General features: G+C 43.9%; 1 protein-coding gene across 1 annotated transcript; it reads right to left on the reverse strand.

The window, feature by feature from the left end:
* Nucleotides 1-618: 618 nt before the first annotated feature.
* On the reverse strand, nucleotides 619-14,198 carry LOC137879706 (inter-alpha-trypsin inhibitor heavy chain H3-like). Its single transcript, XM_068720632.1, has 17 exons — nucleotides 13,990-14,198; nucleotides 11,723-11,758; nucleotides 11,615-11,638; nucleotides 9,366-9,523; nucleotides 9,178-9,282; nucleotides 8,921-9,083; nucleotides 8,600-8,710; nucleotides 8,361-8,489; nucleotides 8,103-8,219; nucleotides 7,850-8,018; nucleotides 7,101-7,226; nucleotides 6,446-6,627; nucleotides 2,969-3,154; nucleotides 2,206-2,345; nucleotides 1,874-2,034; nucleotides 1,640-1,669; nucleotides 619-1,474 (listed from the first exon to the last, which is right to left on the reverse strand). The coding sequence occupies exons 1-17, from the start codon at nucleotides 14,095-14,097 to the stop codon at nucleotides 1,206-1,208; spliced, it is 2,214 nt and encodes a 737-aa protein (XP_068576733.1). The 5' UTR covers nucleotides 14,098-14,198; the 3' UTR covers nucleotides 619-1,205.
* Nucleotides 14,199-14,354: the final 156 nt, after the last annotated feature.

The raw sequence follows: 14,354 nt of genomic DNA on the forward strand, positions 1-14,354 counted from the left end.
GAAAGTCTCCTGCCTGTTGCTTCTATAGGGCTAACGTTATACATGTAGAAATGTTAGTATAAGCAAATTTTTGACAACTTCGTCGGTTAGTATCCTTGTAGTCTGTTTGTTTGTAGAAGTGAAACACAACGTTTGAAAATACTTCCGATAAAGGACGAATCTCACCTTTTGTGGGGCTTATTTAATTATGTTTTTGAGCGCGGCGTCTTCTTTACCTCCGGTTTGCGGCGCAATAAGCCGCAGTGAGCTCACTGCTGCCCCCTGTGGCCATAAAGCTACTCACAGGTTCCTCTGCACACCTGCTTTTTAGTGATATGAGATAAATGAAAGGGCAAACATGCCCAATACATATGTGTAGTAATGTAGGGCGGGGAAATAAATGCCACTATACAATTTAAAGTTACAGCATTTAATGTTTTCGCTAAAGTAAGTGTACTACAGTTAACCATACATTCCACCCCATGACCTCAAGGTACATGCTCTCACCATGTTCTTGTCAACAGTGATGGTGAGGTTGAGGAAATTAAGTGCTAGCTGTAGGCTACTTGTCCAACATCCCAGTGCTATATGTGGTATACAGTGGACCAGCTCCAAATGCTGAGGCAATCAAACAGAAACTGGTGTACATGTGTATTTATTGTAGTCACATATAGAGCCAATTATGGTTTTAAAGCATCAAAAACTCTTAAAAACTCAAAATTGTCCATGGAGCCCAGTTAGAGCTGTAGTGAGAGTTGAGGACGTACAGTATGTGGGTGGGTTTTTACACCAGTGTAGAAGTTTCCTCTTTTTTGAAGCAACAGTACAGTCACACAGTCCGTATATGCCAAGTAGTTATTGTTCACCTCTCCTCAAGGAGGTGAAGGACAGTATTGTGAATCAAGGGTGCAGCTCCCAAAGCACAGAGTGAGGCACAACACAATTGGTACAGTTATGGCCCGAGGTCATGTACATACCCGTGTTACCTCGAAGTGAACCCAAAGTGCAAATACGTTAAACCCAAATATGCTGGGCTGAGCAAGGTACAGGCAGTACTGCACTGACAGGAGGCTAAAAAAATGTACAGCAAAATATTGATTGGATTGCAAAGAAGTGTAGAGAAGTTAATTTGGTATGTGAAATACTCAGACTTATATAATTCTATGATAATATTGGAAAGCTTTACCATATTATTTATGTCATTAGTAAATCCATCGGCCGGCGTTCTAACTTTCACAAACAGCACACATTATCAGTGTAACCATCAGTAACATTGTCATTGGGTCTCTAACCAGGCTGCAAATGGTTCCTGGTTTGTCGTTGATGTTGAAGCACGGAGCGTCATCTCTCGCGTAAAGATCTTCGCTCTCTGATGACGTGTAATAATGTTTGCCCCCTAAAATCAGGTAAGTTTTGCTCCTTGGCATCAAGTAATCATCTTCGCTCTCTGACATCGAGTAATCTTCGCTCTCAGCAATAAAATCATCAAAGTATCCTGTCATACAGAAAGCATAACAGTCAAACTCAAGTGTGTTCGAAATACGTATGTACATGTGTGGTGAATCAAAAGAGAACTGACGTAAAAAACTAAAACAAATGCTGGTAAAATAAAGATTAAATAAGGTATTCCACAGAATTAGGTTAAAAGAGAGTGTCTTACCACTACGTCTCTCTGCTTTCTGTCGCTGGTCTGTGAAACAGGGCAACAATTAGAAAACACACAACACATAGTTGTTTTCTACTTACATATACTTATTTAAAAGGTTTCTAATAACAATATGCTATACATTTTAAAATAAATAATATACTGGTTTTACTGGTCAGTTTAGCAGATCACTATTAATTATTTTTCATACTCATCTGTAATAAACCTGGCCTGTTGTATTTCCCTCACCCTCAGTCAGTTTATCAGCGATGAGAGGGCCGACTGGTCCGTCCTCAGTTTCAGGCTTGGTGACCACCATGGAGGTGAGAGGGGTGACGAAGTTGTATCGTAGAGACAAGTCCAGTACCTTGGCTGTCACATTGTCTTTCTCTTGCTGAGTACCAATGTCACTGGGAGATCAAAGAGGAAGAGAAAGCAGAGCAGTTGATTGTTTAATAATGACATATAACGCACATGATGTGCTATAAAAAGCACATCTGTCACAGTTCGTGCAGAAGCCTGCTTCAAATCTTGGTGCAGTTACAAAACAAAGATGGCAGACACCATTCAGAAGAACAAACCGGTTCTCCAGTAGCTGTTGGATGGTGAGGTAGGCCCACAGACGCTCTGAGAAATCCCCAAAGATGTACTCCTGGTCTGGGTAGATCACATCAAAGTTCACCACACTGGCCTTTCCCTGCACCTGGAAGTCTTCCTCAGGCTAATGAAAGAGCAGAAAGATGAGAAATTTAATTTCAAGTATTACTTACAGGGGACGAAATAATAGTATCATTTGATATCAAGGCTTTCAAAAGTTTACTTCATGTAGGAACATAGATCACTTAGACACACAACATTTGCTAATTAATACAAAGTACAGCTGAGGTTGATAGGAACACCAATAGTTTTGCAGGTATTTGGTCATAAACTTAAGTATTGGACAAATTTGAAATTTTGACCTGATGATGAAGCCTGACGAAAAGTTAAGGGATCAAGTGAGAAGGATTCATCCTCTGAGGACCATGACTGTAAAATTGCCTGGCAATCCAACAAAATTGATGTTTGAGATTTTTCAGTGATAATTCCTTAAGAGATGGAAGAGTAAAATAGGATCATCATGGCACAGTGATTTGATCCCTACTGAGGCCCTGAGATAGTATAGAAGAAACTGAAACTGCTAAAGTAATAATATGTAGACTGAGAGAATCTACTAAAGTTCAATTTGTTTGTACTATCATTCTCACAATTCAATATTAAGTCACAGGAACTGTCTCGCATTTTGTCTATTCACCAAGATAGTGTAATACTAATGATTTAATTGACATATTGTTGTCCTTTTCTCACCCCCTGGGCGAACACCTCCACCAAGAAGTTATCCATGTCACTGTCAGTCAGCCGACCGGCCACCACGATCTCTGAGCCGTTAAACAACTGGCTGTAGTGGTTTTTGGTCACGAAAACCACTGCTTGGTCAGCATAATGCAGGTCTACCTCCAAGAGCAGAGGGCTTGACACCTCCTCATAGAAACCCTGGAACAAAGACACACTCCAAATCATGCATTGTCTCTTTTTTAAATGTCCTTGGATATGCAAACACACACATACACACACATATACATACAGTATATATACAGTATATATACTGGTATATGTGTATATATATATATATATATATATATATATATATATATATATATATATATATATATATATATATCCTCTCCGGGGAGCCATCACCTTAACGTGGTGGAGAGGTTTGAGTGCCCCCATGACCCTGAGGGCTATGTTGTCTGGAGCCTAGAGCCCCTGGTAGGGTCTCTCATGGCAAATTGGTCTCAGGCGAAGGGCCAGACTAAGAATGGTTCAAAAACCCCAATGAAAAAACAAAGAAGAGTCGAGGAGACCCTGCCCGGACGAAGCCCGGGGCCCACGTCTGGAGTCAGGCCCAGTCGGAGGGCACGACAGTGAGCGCCTGGTGGCTGGGTTTGCCACGGAGCCCGGCCGGGCACAGCCCGAAGCAGCAACGTGGCACCCCCCTCCTCTCCATCCTGTGGGCTCACCACCTGCGGGAGGAACCGCTAGGGTTGGGTGCGCTGCCCCATGGGTGGCAGTGAATCCCAGGGAACTCGACGGACCAGACCCGGGCGGCAAAGGCTGGCTCTGGGGACGTGGCACGTCACCTCTCTGTGGGGGAAGGAGCCGGAGCTTGTGCGGGAGGTGGAACGCTACCAGTTAGATCTGGTGGGGCTTACCTCTACGCACTGCATCGGTTGTGGAACCATACTAATGGATAGGGGTTGGATTCTTTTCTTCTCTGGAGTTGCCCAGGGTGTGAGGCGCCAGGCGGGTGTGGGGATACTCACAAATCCCCGGCTGAGTGCCGCTGCGTCAGAGTTTATCCCGGTGGATGAGAGGGTCGCCTCCCTACGCCTGCGGGTTATGGGGGGGGGGAACTCTGACTGTTGTCTGTGCATATGCACCAAACAACAGTTCAGAGTATTCGGCCTTCTTAGAGACCCTGACTGGAGTCCTGTATATCTGAAAAGAGGGGCGAAGCTGTCAGCCCAAACGGGTAGTGCGGGCAAACTGGGAACGTCTGGAGGAGGCCCCTGTCCGAGAGATCTTCAACTCACACCTCTGGCGGAGCTTTTCTAGCATCCCTGTGGAGGTTGGGGGCATCGAACAGGAATGGACGATGTTCAAAGCTTCTATTGCCAAAGCTACTGTGGTCTCAAGGTCTTAGGTGCCTCAAGGAGCGGCAACCCTCGAACACCATGGTGGACACCGGTGGTCAGGGAAGCCGTCCGACTGAAGAAAGAGGCCTTCCGGGCTATGTTATCCCGGAGGACTCCTGAGGCAGTTGCAAGGTACCGACAGACCCGAAGGGCTACAGCCGCTGCCGTGAAGGAGGCAAAGCAGCGGGTGTGGGAGGAGTTTGAAGTAGCCATGGAGAAGGACTTTCGGTCGGCACCAAGGTGTGTCTGGAAAACCATCCCGAACCTCAAGAGGGGAAAACGGGGAAACATCCAAGCTGTATACAGTAAGGATGGGACTCTGTTGACTTCAACTGAGGGGGTAATCGGGCGGTGGAAGAAGCACTTTGAGGAACTCCTGAATCCGACTAATACGCCCTCTATTGTAGAGGCAGAGCTGGAGGCTGATGGGGGAGCATCATCAATTTCCCTGGTGGAAGTCACTGAGGTAGTCAAACAACTCCACAGTGGCAAAGCCCCAGGGATTGATGAGATCCGTCCAGAAATGCTGAAGGCACTGGGTGTGGAGGGGCTGTCTTGGATGACACGTCTCTTCAACATTGTGAGCAGGTCTGGGACGGTGCCTAGGGAGTGGCAGACCGGGGTGGTGGTTCCCCTGTTCAAAAAGGGGGACCAGAGGTTGTGTGCCAATTACCGCGGTATTACCCTACTCAGCATCCCTGGTAAAGTCTACTCCAAGGTGCTGGAAAGGAGTGTTCGGCCAATAGTCGAACCTCGGATTGAAGAGGAACAAAGCGGATTCCATCCTGGCCGTGGAACAACGGACCAGCTCTTCACTCTCGCAAGGATCCTGGAGGGGGCTTGGGAATACGCCCATCCGGTCTACATGTGTTTTGTGGACCTGGAGAAGGCATATGACCGGGTCCCCAGGGAGATACTGTGGGAGGTGCTGCGGGAGTATGGGGTGAGGGGGCCACTTCTGGGGGCCATCCAATCCCTGTACGCCCAAAGTGAGAGCTGTGTCCGGGTTCTCGTCAGTAAGTCGGACTCGTTTCCGGTGAGGGTTGGCCTCCGCCAGTGCTGCGCTTTGTCACCAATCCTGTTTGTGGTATTCATGGACAGGATATCGAGGCGTAGTCGTGGGGAGGAGTTTTTACAGTTCGGTGGGCTGAGGATTGCATCGCTGCTGTTTGCAGATGATGTGGTCCTGATGTCTTCATCGGGCTGTGACCTCCAGCACTCACTGGATCGGTTCGCAGCCGAGTGTGAAGCGGTTGGGATGAGGATCAGCACCTCTAAATCTGAGGCCATGGTTCTCAGCAGGAAACCGGTGGATTGCCCACTCCGGTATAGGGAATGAGTCCTTACCCCAAGTAAAGGAGTTCAAGTACCTCGGGGTCTTGTTCGCGCGTGAGGGAACAATGGAACGTGAGATTGGCCGGAGAATCGGAGCAGCTGGGGCGGTATTGTAGTCGCTCTACCGCACCGTTGTGACGAAAAGAGAGCTGAGCCGCAAGGCAAAGCTCTCTATCTACCGGGCAATCTTCGTTCCTACCCTCACCTATGGTCACATGTGGACTGGGTCATGACCAAAAGAATTAGATCGCGGGTACAAGCGGCCGAAATGGGTTTCCTCAGGAGGGTGGCTGGCATCTCCCTTAGAGATAGGGTGAGAAGTTTGGTCATCCGTGAGGGACTCGGAGTAGAGCCGCTGCTCCTTTGCGTGGAAAGGAGCCAGTTGAGGTGGTTCGGGCATCTGGTAAGGATGCCACCTGGGTGCCTCCCTAGGGAGGTGTTCCAGGCACGACCAGCTAGGAGGAGACCCAGAGGGAGGCCCAGGACCAGGTGGAGGGACTATATCTCCAAACTGGCCTGGGAGCGCCTCGGGATCCCCCAGTCAGAGCTGGCTGATGTGGCCCGGGAAAGGGAAGTTTGGGGTCCCCTGCTGGAACTTTTGCCCCCGCGACCCGATCCTGGATAAGCGGTTGAAGATGAGAGATGATATATATATATATATATATATATATATATATATATATATATATATATATATATATATATATATATATAACAGGCATGGACATTATGTTTGCTGTAAATACCTTACCTGGAGTTGAACGACTGCATCTGAACCCTCAAAGATCCTGCGGGCTACTCCTTTGTTTTGTCTGGACATCACATCCAGGAAGGAGTAATCCACATCATTTCCAAATCCAAGAGAGAACAGAGTCATCTTCCCTCCAATAGCAGAGCCCACATTCTCCTGAATCCTCTCCAGGTTGGACTCCCCTACATGTACACAAGCAGGCATACAACTGTTATGTATGAGCACATAATGACAGCATGCAGTTTAAACAAGACTTAAGTTACTCAACTTACTTCTAAGGTTTTTCAAGAGCTTGTCAACCTTTCGAAAAGTTTGAATTCTTTTGTGATTCAAATTGTTGACAAATCTGTAGGGGATGCAGCACACTAACGGTTTGTCTTTATTCACAGACAACTTTTTAATCTTAAAAGGATCTTCCTCAGGTATTTCTTTGCAAACAGAAAGAAACCAGAAAGGATAAAACCCTTTTGACTAATTTCTGAAACATCTACTTATCAAAATCTTTATGCACGGTGCACAGAATCACCCCCTTTTTTATATCAGAGCAAGCTACATGTCAGACTTGTTTTAAGCTGTTGTGCTTAATCTACATGTAGTGAACTCTGACGTTTTTGAATGGAATATTAAAACCTTAACTTAAAATGAAGACATTTACCGCTGTTTGGCATCCCATCAGTCAGTAAAATAATCATGTCCGCACTCCTCCCTGGAAGGTTCTTATTTCGTCTTTCTCTCTCCAGCATGCTCACTGCCCTCAGTACAGCGTCATTGATATTGGTGCCTGAAAAATAACAACACAATGATTAACATGGACTTTTGTTGAGAAACATCATCATAGAGGACATAACTACAAAACAATTCTTCAATGTGTTCTTTAGAGGAATATTTCTAAATCTTTTTCCGTTTTCTTAGATTCTTAGGCGCATTAGATGAGAAGTTCCATACCACACTCATTTCAGTCCACTAAATATGAAGCTACAGCCAGCAGGCAGTTTTCTTAGCTTAGCATAAAGACCGGAAGTATGGGCGAAGCCTGGCTGGATCCAAAAGTGAGAAAATACAATTATCTGCACTTCTAAAAAAATAATACATTGTATCTTGTTTGATTACTCAATACAAAAACAAAGAGTAAATATGACAATTCAACTTCCTGGAGTCTCTACTTGCTTCAGGGCACTCTTTCCTTTTTCAGACCCTGCTTTAATCACCTCTTCCTTGCTCTGCATTCAGCTATTAACCTTAGTGAAGCAGGATGTATGTATCGTAGGTTTACAATGTAGTGCGAATAGGCATTTGACATTAAGACTGAAATCAAATGAACCAATGAAAAGATGACAAATTGTAAAATTAGGAAGTGCACAAAAAACATGGCATAAAAGTTGCTACCATTTGCTTTCCTCTTACTTCCATTGTCTCTTAGTTTCCTGATGTAGGCAATGGCTTTCTCCACATTTCCCTTTGTTGCCTTGGTAAGAGAGTCCCTCCAGGTGGTAATTTCATCATCAAACAGGATCAGAGCAAAGTGGTCCTCCTCGTGAAGGTCTTTCAGAATGGCCACCAGTGCATCGCGGGTCTGCAAAGGTTCCCAAATCCACACATGAAGATATGCATAGTGATGTTTACAGTATGTGGCTTAACTACACAAAAAGTATTTCACCTGTGCAATCTTTGTTCCACTCATTGATCCGCTCCTGTCAATGACAAACACCACATTCTTTGGGACTCTGGGCAGGTCAGGTGGAGCAAAGAAGTGCACAAAGTATCCGTTCACAATCTGAAGGGAAATACAGAATATGATTAAGACTATTATGGAGATATAACACAAGGGCACAGCTATGCTCACCTTTGGGCGGCTAGGGAAGTAAAACTAAGATCAGAAGTAAAATACTAAGCAACGTCTTTGCTGGCCGCTGACCTGGAGTTCTCCAAGGCCCTCTTTTCGTTTCACATCGTACTTGATGATAAAATCTCTGTTAATTATGGTGCCTTCACATTCTGGACATTTCCTCTGCTGCTCCAGTGTTGGTGAGAAAGAGATGTGTGCCTGAGAGACAAAGAGATTCATTATAGGATGCATAATTTATGCTACCAAAAGCATCATAAAGTTCTTAAAAGTCTATAAACAGCAGGATAGAAATCTTTCTAACCCTTTACCTTTGTGTCTGTGACGGTTTTCTCCACCAGGGGAAGCAGCTCATTGGAGAGGAAGGTTGCCGTGGCCTCAACAAAAGCAATGCCCTGGGGCTCATAGATGTTTGTCACAATCTGTCTCCACAAACACACACACACACAACCACACATGCAAAAATTATCCCTGAGGCAGATCAATTGTGGAGGCATTGTCATGTAAAGTCTCATTAATGTTAACACAAGTTCCTCCTCACTATATGCATTCCTAACACACGACACACATTTCAGCTCCTCCTGAACAGTATGTCATTATTAAGAAAACTGAATGAGGAAAGCGTGTCCCACCTGAAACTCCTGCACCGGTTGTTTGGGTTTAACTCGAGTCAGAATCTCATACTGGCCTAGATTCCTCTGAAGGAGCTCCTCGTAGGTCAGAATGAAAGTCACGCTGCTTTTGGCTGCGATGTTGACAGACACTGAAAACTTCTCCATCGTCCTTCCAGAAGCTCTGCAATAATGTTCATGTGTTACTTTAATGTGATGTTCACACCACCACCGACACAGATTCAGTGCCTTCTGTAACATATTTCAGTCCGACTCACTTGACCAGTCCAGCAGTGTGTCCAGAGGAAACAGCCTTCTCATACTGTTTCTTGGCTTTCTCTTTCTCCTTCACCTCCCCAACATACACCTCGCCATCAATTTCCCTGTGAGGAACAAAGACACTTGTCAAAAGGTAAAGAAACACACAATCTATTCCAATAGTCAAAAGTACTATATTCTGACTGACATGCTGAAGTTGACGATGAAGGCCGTCTTGGGCAGGTCCACTTCGAAGAAGATTTCCTGGGAGGAGTTTGCCTTGTTCAGTGCCCTGGAGGTCATGACGGTGTGGGCGAAACGAGACATCACCGTGCAGTCCACTTTCACGCTGTACACCTCCACCATCTGAAAGGATGGACAGTTTCACATTCTGCCTCATTCATTGTCATTCTTTAACTGTCCACTAGATGTCCCCAGACTTTTCCACCACCCCCACCCACCTGTTTCCACTTTCCCTTCTCAGCCTAGATCAGGGGTCGGCAACCTTTACTATCCAAAGAGCCATTTTGCCCTATTTTCCACCAAATAAAATTTGTCTGGAGCTGCAAAAGCTATTTGATATCACAGCTTATAGTTTTATATATAGTTATATTATATATACAAAAACTATAGTTTGTTGTATTTATGAAATTATAGAACAAGAATAAAGACAATTCTTGACATTTTATTGCTATTTTCAGTGACAGTATCACCTCAAACTCCAAGATAAGGTGTTCCCTTTGAAAGATTGTCTACTGTGCAAAAAATAAAATAAAAATATTATTTATTTCCATGTTATTTTTTCTCAAAGCCTGAGGCCATGTCCACACTACTACGTTTCCATTTGAAAACGCATATGTTTTGCTACGTTTACACTCCACACTACGCCGGAGTTTTCAAAGCACCGAAAACGTATACGTTTGAAAACGCTCCCGAGGACGGATCAGTTTGAAAACTCCGGGGTTGCTTTGTCGTGTGGACGGCGTAAACGCATACATTTGGAAATGATCACATGTTCACTACTTGATTGGTTCTTAGCAGTGACGATGTGTCCTTCTCTGATTCGTCACGCCCCAATCACGTGACCCTTTCCCGGAAGATCACAAACAACAACAACATTGATTACTGATCGACTACCAGGTGAATTCAACAACTGATTACAGGCGTTGCTGACCTTGTTGTCTTTACTAGCAGCTGTTGTCCAGTTAAAGTCTGCATTTTTGCGGAGGAAGCAGCTGTTATCGGAGCGATTATTGAGTGGCATGACCAGCGGCATTATCAGCCCTATGGAGCGGAAGTCTGAATTCATGGTTAGGAGCTTCGAGGAGGACGGACACAAAACGGAGGACTTTCCTTTTCTTATTATTGTTTATTCTTATTATTTCTTAACTATTGTTAAAGTCCACACATAAACTATAAAGGAACAAAACATTGATTGCTCTCCAGTAGGACAGAGACTTCAGCCACCAGCAGAGCTACGAGTGAGAACAAACTACAAAACTGAGTGAGAGACGCGTGTTGCCCAGTGTATGTGAACAGTCACATGATATTCGTTTTCAGGCGTTTTAGTCTGGACGGAGATCATTTCGAAAACGATGCTGAAACGCTGTGTGAACGGAGATCGTTTTTGTTTTAAAACATATTAGTGTGGATGTAGACTCAGGGAGCCGCAACAGAGGGGCTGAAGAGCCGAACCCTGGCCTAGATCATTGAAGTCACAATGCTGCTTTCCATCTAAACCTGTCCCTGTCTGCTCCATTCATGTTTCGTGGACTTTCATTTGATTCTGTTCAGACTTTTCCCTCATGCCAGTAGGCCTCTGTATTTTCATCACCAAAACTTTCCTGTCTGACTGGTCTGTCTACTTTATCCTCCCCTTGTCGAGATAATTCACAATATGTGACACCGAAAGAGGAAAACTTGTCATTCTTGTTGAGTAAAATGCTTTCTAAAAGGTGTCATCAATAATAAATCAAACCCACAAAAAAATCTAAAACATATTATAACAAGACCATTGGCCAAGAGAACAGGCAGCTTGTTGTTGTGGCTCTACTGAATTTCGGATCAGAGGTCATGAGAAATGTTCCCAAAATATTCATGCCACAAAACCCAGAGAGGTCACTTTAATGTAAACAAAACAAGTTGAAACGTTTAGAGAAAGGAATAAAGCACAGAGGGACAAATCACTTCCAGCATGTTTATTATCTCCAGCAAAGCAAAGAGAAGAGAGAAATACATGGCAATAGACACTGCGGGGGCAGAGAGTGGAACAAGAGACATCTGGAGGCAATGAGGTTTATAGAAAATGTGGACTTCATTTTGCAAACAGTAACAATACCAACACTGTGAGATAGAAGCTACCAGTCATCTTGACCATGGCCTTGAGTGCATTGAATTATTATATCCACATTTCACTATTAATGTTTAATGATATGTTAATCAAAATTGTTTCCTTACATTCACAGAGCTTGTGCTTCTTTTCTGTAGAAGAAAAAAAAGACAAGTTACACAGTTTATTTTCAGCAGGATGAAACGAACATCAGCGTAGGACTTAATTATGCATACCGTTAATAACCTGGGGCCCATAGCTTCTTCGGTCTCCTGGAACACAACATATGACTTAATGGTTATTGGGAAAGGAAAAGCAGGACTGGAGAGAGATGTGCACTAAATGAATAACGATTTGCCAACCCTACACTTGATTGTACAATGTTGTACAGTACAAACACTGCATCAGTAATCCCTATCTGAGGCTTCCATGCTTTTGATATGATCATTAAAGTTGCCTCTCTCTTTCACAAGACATCTTTTAGAGCAAGTGTTTCGAGTAGATTAGGCAAGCAAGGTGTTGCCCCAGAATCAGACAGAAAAAATGAAGACAGGCATGGGAAAAGTTTTGGATGTAAAGGTCACACAACAATCAAGCTGGCAGGAATAAACAGGGAGCGGCAGACTGGTTGCAACATGAACAAACTGGTGGACTGGTCTTCATTTAAACTGTGGAAGCATGTAGGCGGGCAGGTGGCAGAGGCAGAACAACTCCACTAACTCTCAACTCAACTAGTGGGCTTAAAATGTATCTTCATTTTTCAGTTTCCTTATTTCTTATTCTTATTATTAGATTACAAATGTCAAGACGAAAACAAGAAAATGTGCAGTTAATTTCTTTTTTGGAATTCACTGTACTATTAATGAAAACACCACATTCTAGTGCGATTAGAAAACTATTGTTATTCAGTTTTTGCTCTCTAAACATCTTACTTTGCACATGTTTGGATCAGAGAAGTCTTTTTTTTTCTGCTGGTGTGCCCACGAACCCTTTTAATAAGTTCAGTGTTTGGACCGCTGTATTTATAGAATCCTGCTTCCGGCCATGGTTGCCAGTAGGTGGCGCTATGACTATGAGTTAATATTGGCATGCAGAAGTTCTCAAGCCACGGCTCTCATAAAGCATGTCAAGTTTGGGACAGTTTTGACAAAGAGCAGTCCAGTTACAACGGCTTGATGTATGATGGCGAACCATGTAAAATGGCCGCCACACCACGTCCACGCCATTCCATGAAACCTCAAGCTTTTAGTAACTTTTAATCACTAAGGTCTTTAGATTGTACTGTCCAAATTTAAAGTTAATCTGATTAATTCCCTAGGAGGTGTTTGCTAAGGTTCAGCACCTGGAAATGGCAACAAAAACATGGCCGACTGGGTTTAGAGCATTGCCCCAAGAGACTTTTTTTTTTTAAGTCTACATGTGATATATGTGCCTACCAAATTATATACATTCATGTGAAACGTACTGCGAGGGCTGCTTCTCGAAATTTTGTTTAGGGGTGCCATCGAGCCGACTTGCCACTCTGAAGGGTTAAAATCATATAAAATAACAACATTTAGGACTTTAAATGTGTGGGCTAAGTTTGGTTATGTTTTGGGCATTTTAACCCCTCAAAAGCACAAAAACGAGTCACCACGGCAACAGCGTTCCACATCGCTGGGTCTGTGAAACAGGGCAACAATTAGAAAACACACAACACATAGTGGTTTTCTACTTACATATACTTATTTAAAAGGTTTCTAATAACAATATGCTATACATTTTAAAATAAATAATATACTGGTTTTACTGGTCAGTTTAGCAGATCACTATTAATTATTTTTCCTACTCATCTGTAATAAACCTGGCCTGTTGCATTTCCCTCACCCTCAGTCAGTTTATCAGAGATGAGAGGGTCGACTGGTTCCAAATGACTGACTTCCTCATGGGTTAGGATGGGAAAAGGATTTTTAGTACGTCCCATCATGTTATACCAAATTGCATGCAGCTAGGTGTTTGGGCTGCTCTAAAGGGGGCGCTATCGAGCCAATTTGTCACATCGCAGTCATTTCGCACCCACATCAGACGGCTATATTCGCCACGACTGACTGATGCGTCAAATTTCAGGAGCTAGATTTCACGCTGAAAGACGAACGAGAATAATAATGATAATAATAATAGTAATAATAAACAATAGAAAAACAATACGTCCTCCGCTCCGACTTCGTCGGTGCTAGGGCCCTACTTAAATAGTATTATAGAAAGATCAGATGACTCAGCTGAACATCCTCTTTTTCCCAGGAAAACAGTTGTTGCTGCCAGACACGCTAAACCCGCCACTTCCTGTGGATTTTTTCATGGAAAAGATTAACTCTTACTAGTAACTTAGTAATAAATAGATATGACTTTACTGCAGATACAGGCGTTTATAAACGGTGTATGGAGTGATCGCTAATGAAGTGCAAGTCTGTAATAACAAAACAGGCATTGTCTACATGTAAATGCTGCTGCGCACGTTAAATACCTGTGAGATCGCATTTCTGCGATAAACGAGCAGAGCTTCCCGAGCCTGAGCTGGAAGCCAGACGCAGACATAGATCCACAGCAACATGACTCTACGCAGCGCAGGCATGGCTGGGAAACAGCTGTCGCCTGTGCCCTGGAGAAGGCTGAAATCAAGTGTGGAGGGAATTCGAGGCGGGGATCACAGACTGTAAGTGGTGGGGATCAAGTCTTCTGCCTTCCCGTAAGTGTTTTACTCCACCCACACTCTGCAAGAGGAGGGACCCTCTGATATGTATGAGTTTGTGGGAGTCAGTCCTCCAGTCAACCATTGTTTGTCTATTTGTTGATTTCAGGCTTTAGCTGTGGAAGCCCATTTCTGTCCCT

The sequence above is a fragment of the Cebidichthys violaceus genome, unplaced genomic scaffold, assembly GCF_023349555.1.
Source record: "Cebidichthys violaceus isolate CVI_PGR_0920_01 unplaced genomic scaffold, fCebVio1.0.p SCAF_25, whole genome shotgun sequence".
In the NCBI taxonomy this organism is placed as follows: domain Eukaryota; kingdom Metazoa; phylum Chordata; class Actinopteri; order Perciformes; family Stichaeidae; genus Cebidichthys; species Cebidichthys violaceus.

Excerpts from the sequence above, each read along its gene's own strand:
- LOC137879706 (XM_068720632.1), bottom strand. The coding sequence starts at position 14,097 with ATGCCTGCGCTGCGTAGAGTCATGTTGCTGTGGATCTATGTCTGCGTC. Across the intron at positions 8,490-8,599 it reads AAACCGTCACAGACACAAAG|GCACACATCTCTTTCTCACC; the intron begins GTAAAGGGTTAG and ends TTTGTCTCTCAG. Across the intron at positions 1,475-1,639 it reads GAAAGCAGAGAGACGTAGTG|GATACTTTGATGATTTTATT; the intron begins GTAAGACACTCT and ends TCTGTATGACAG.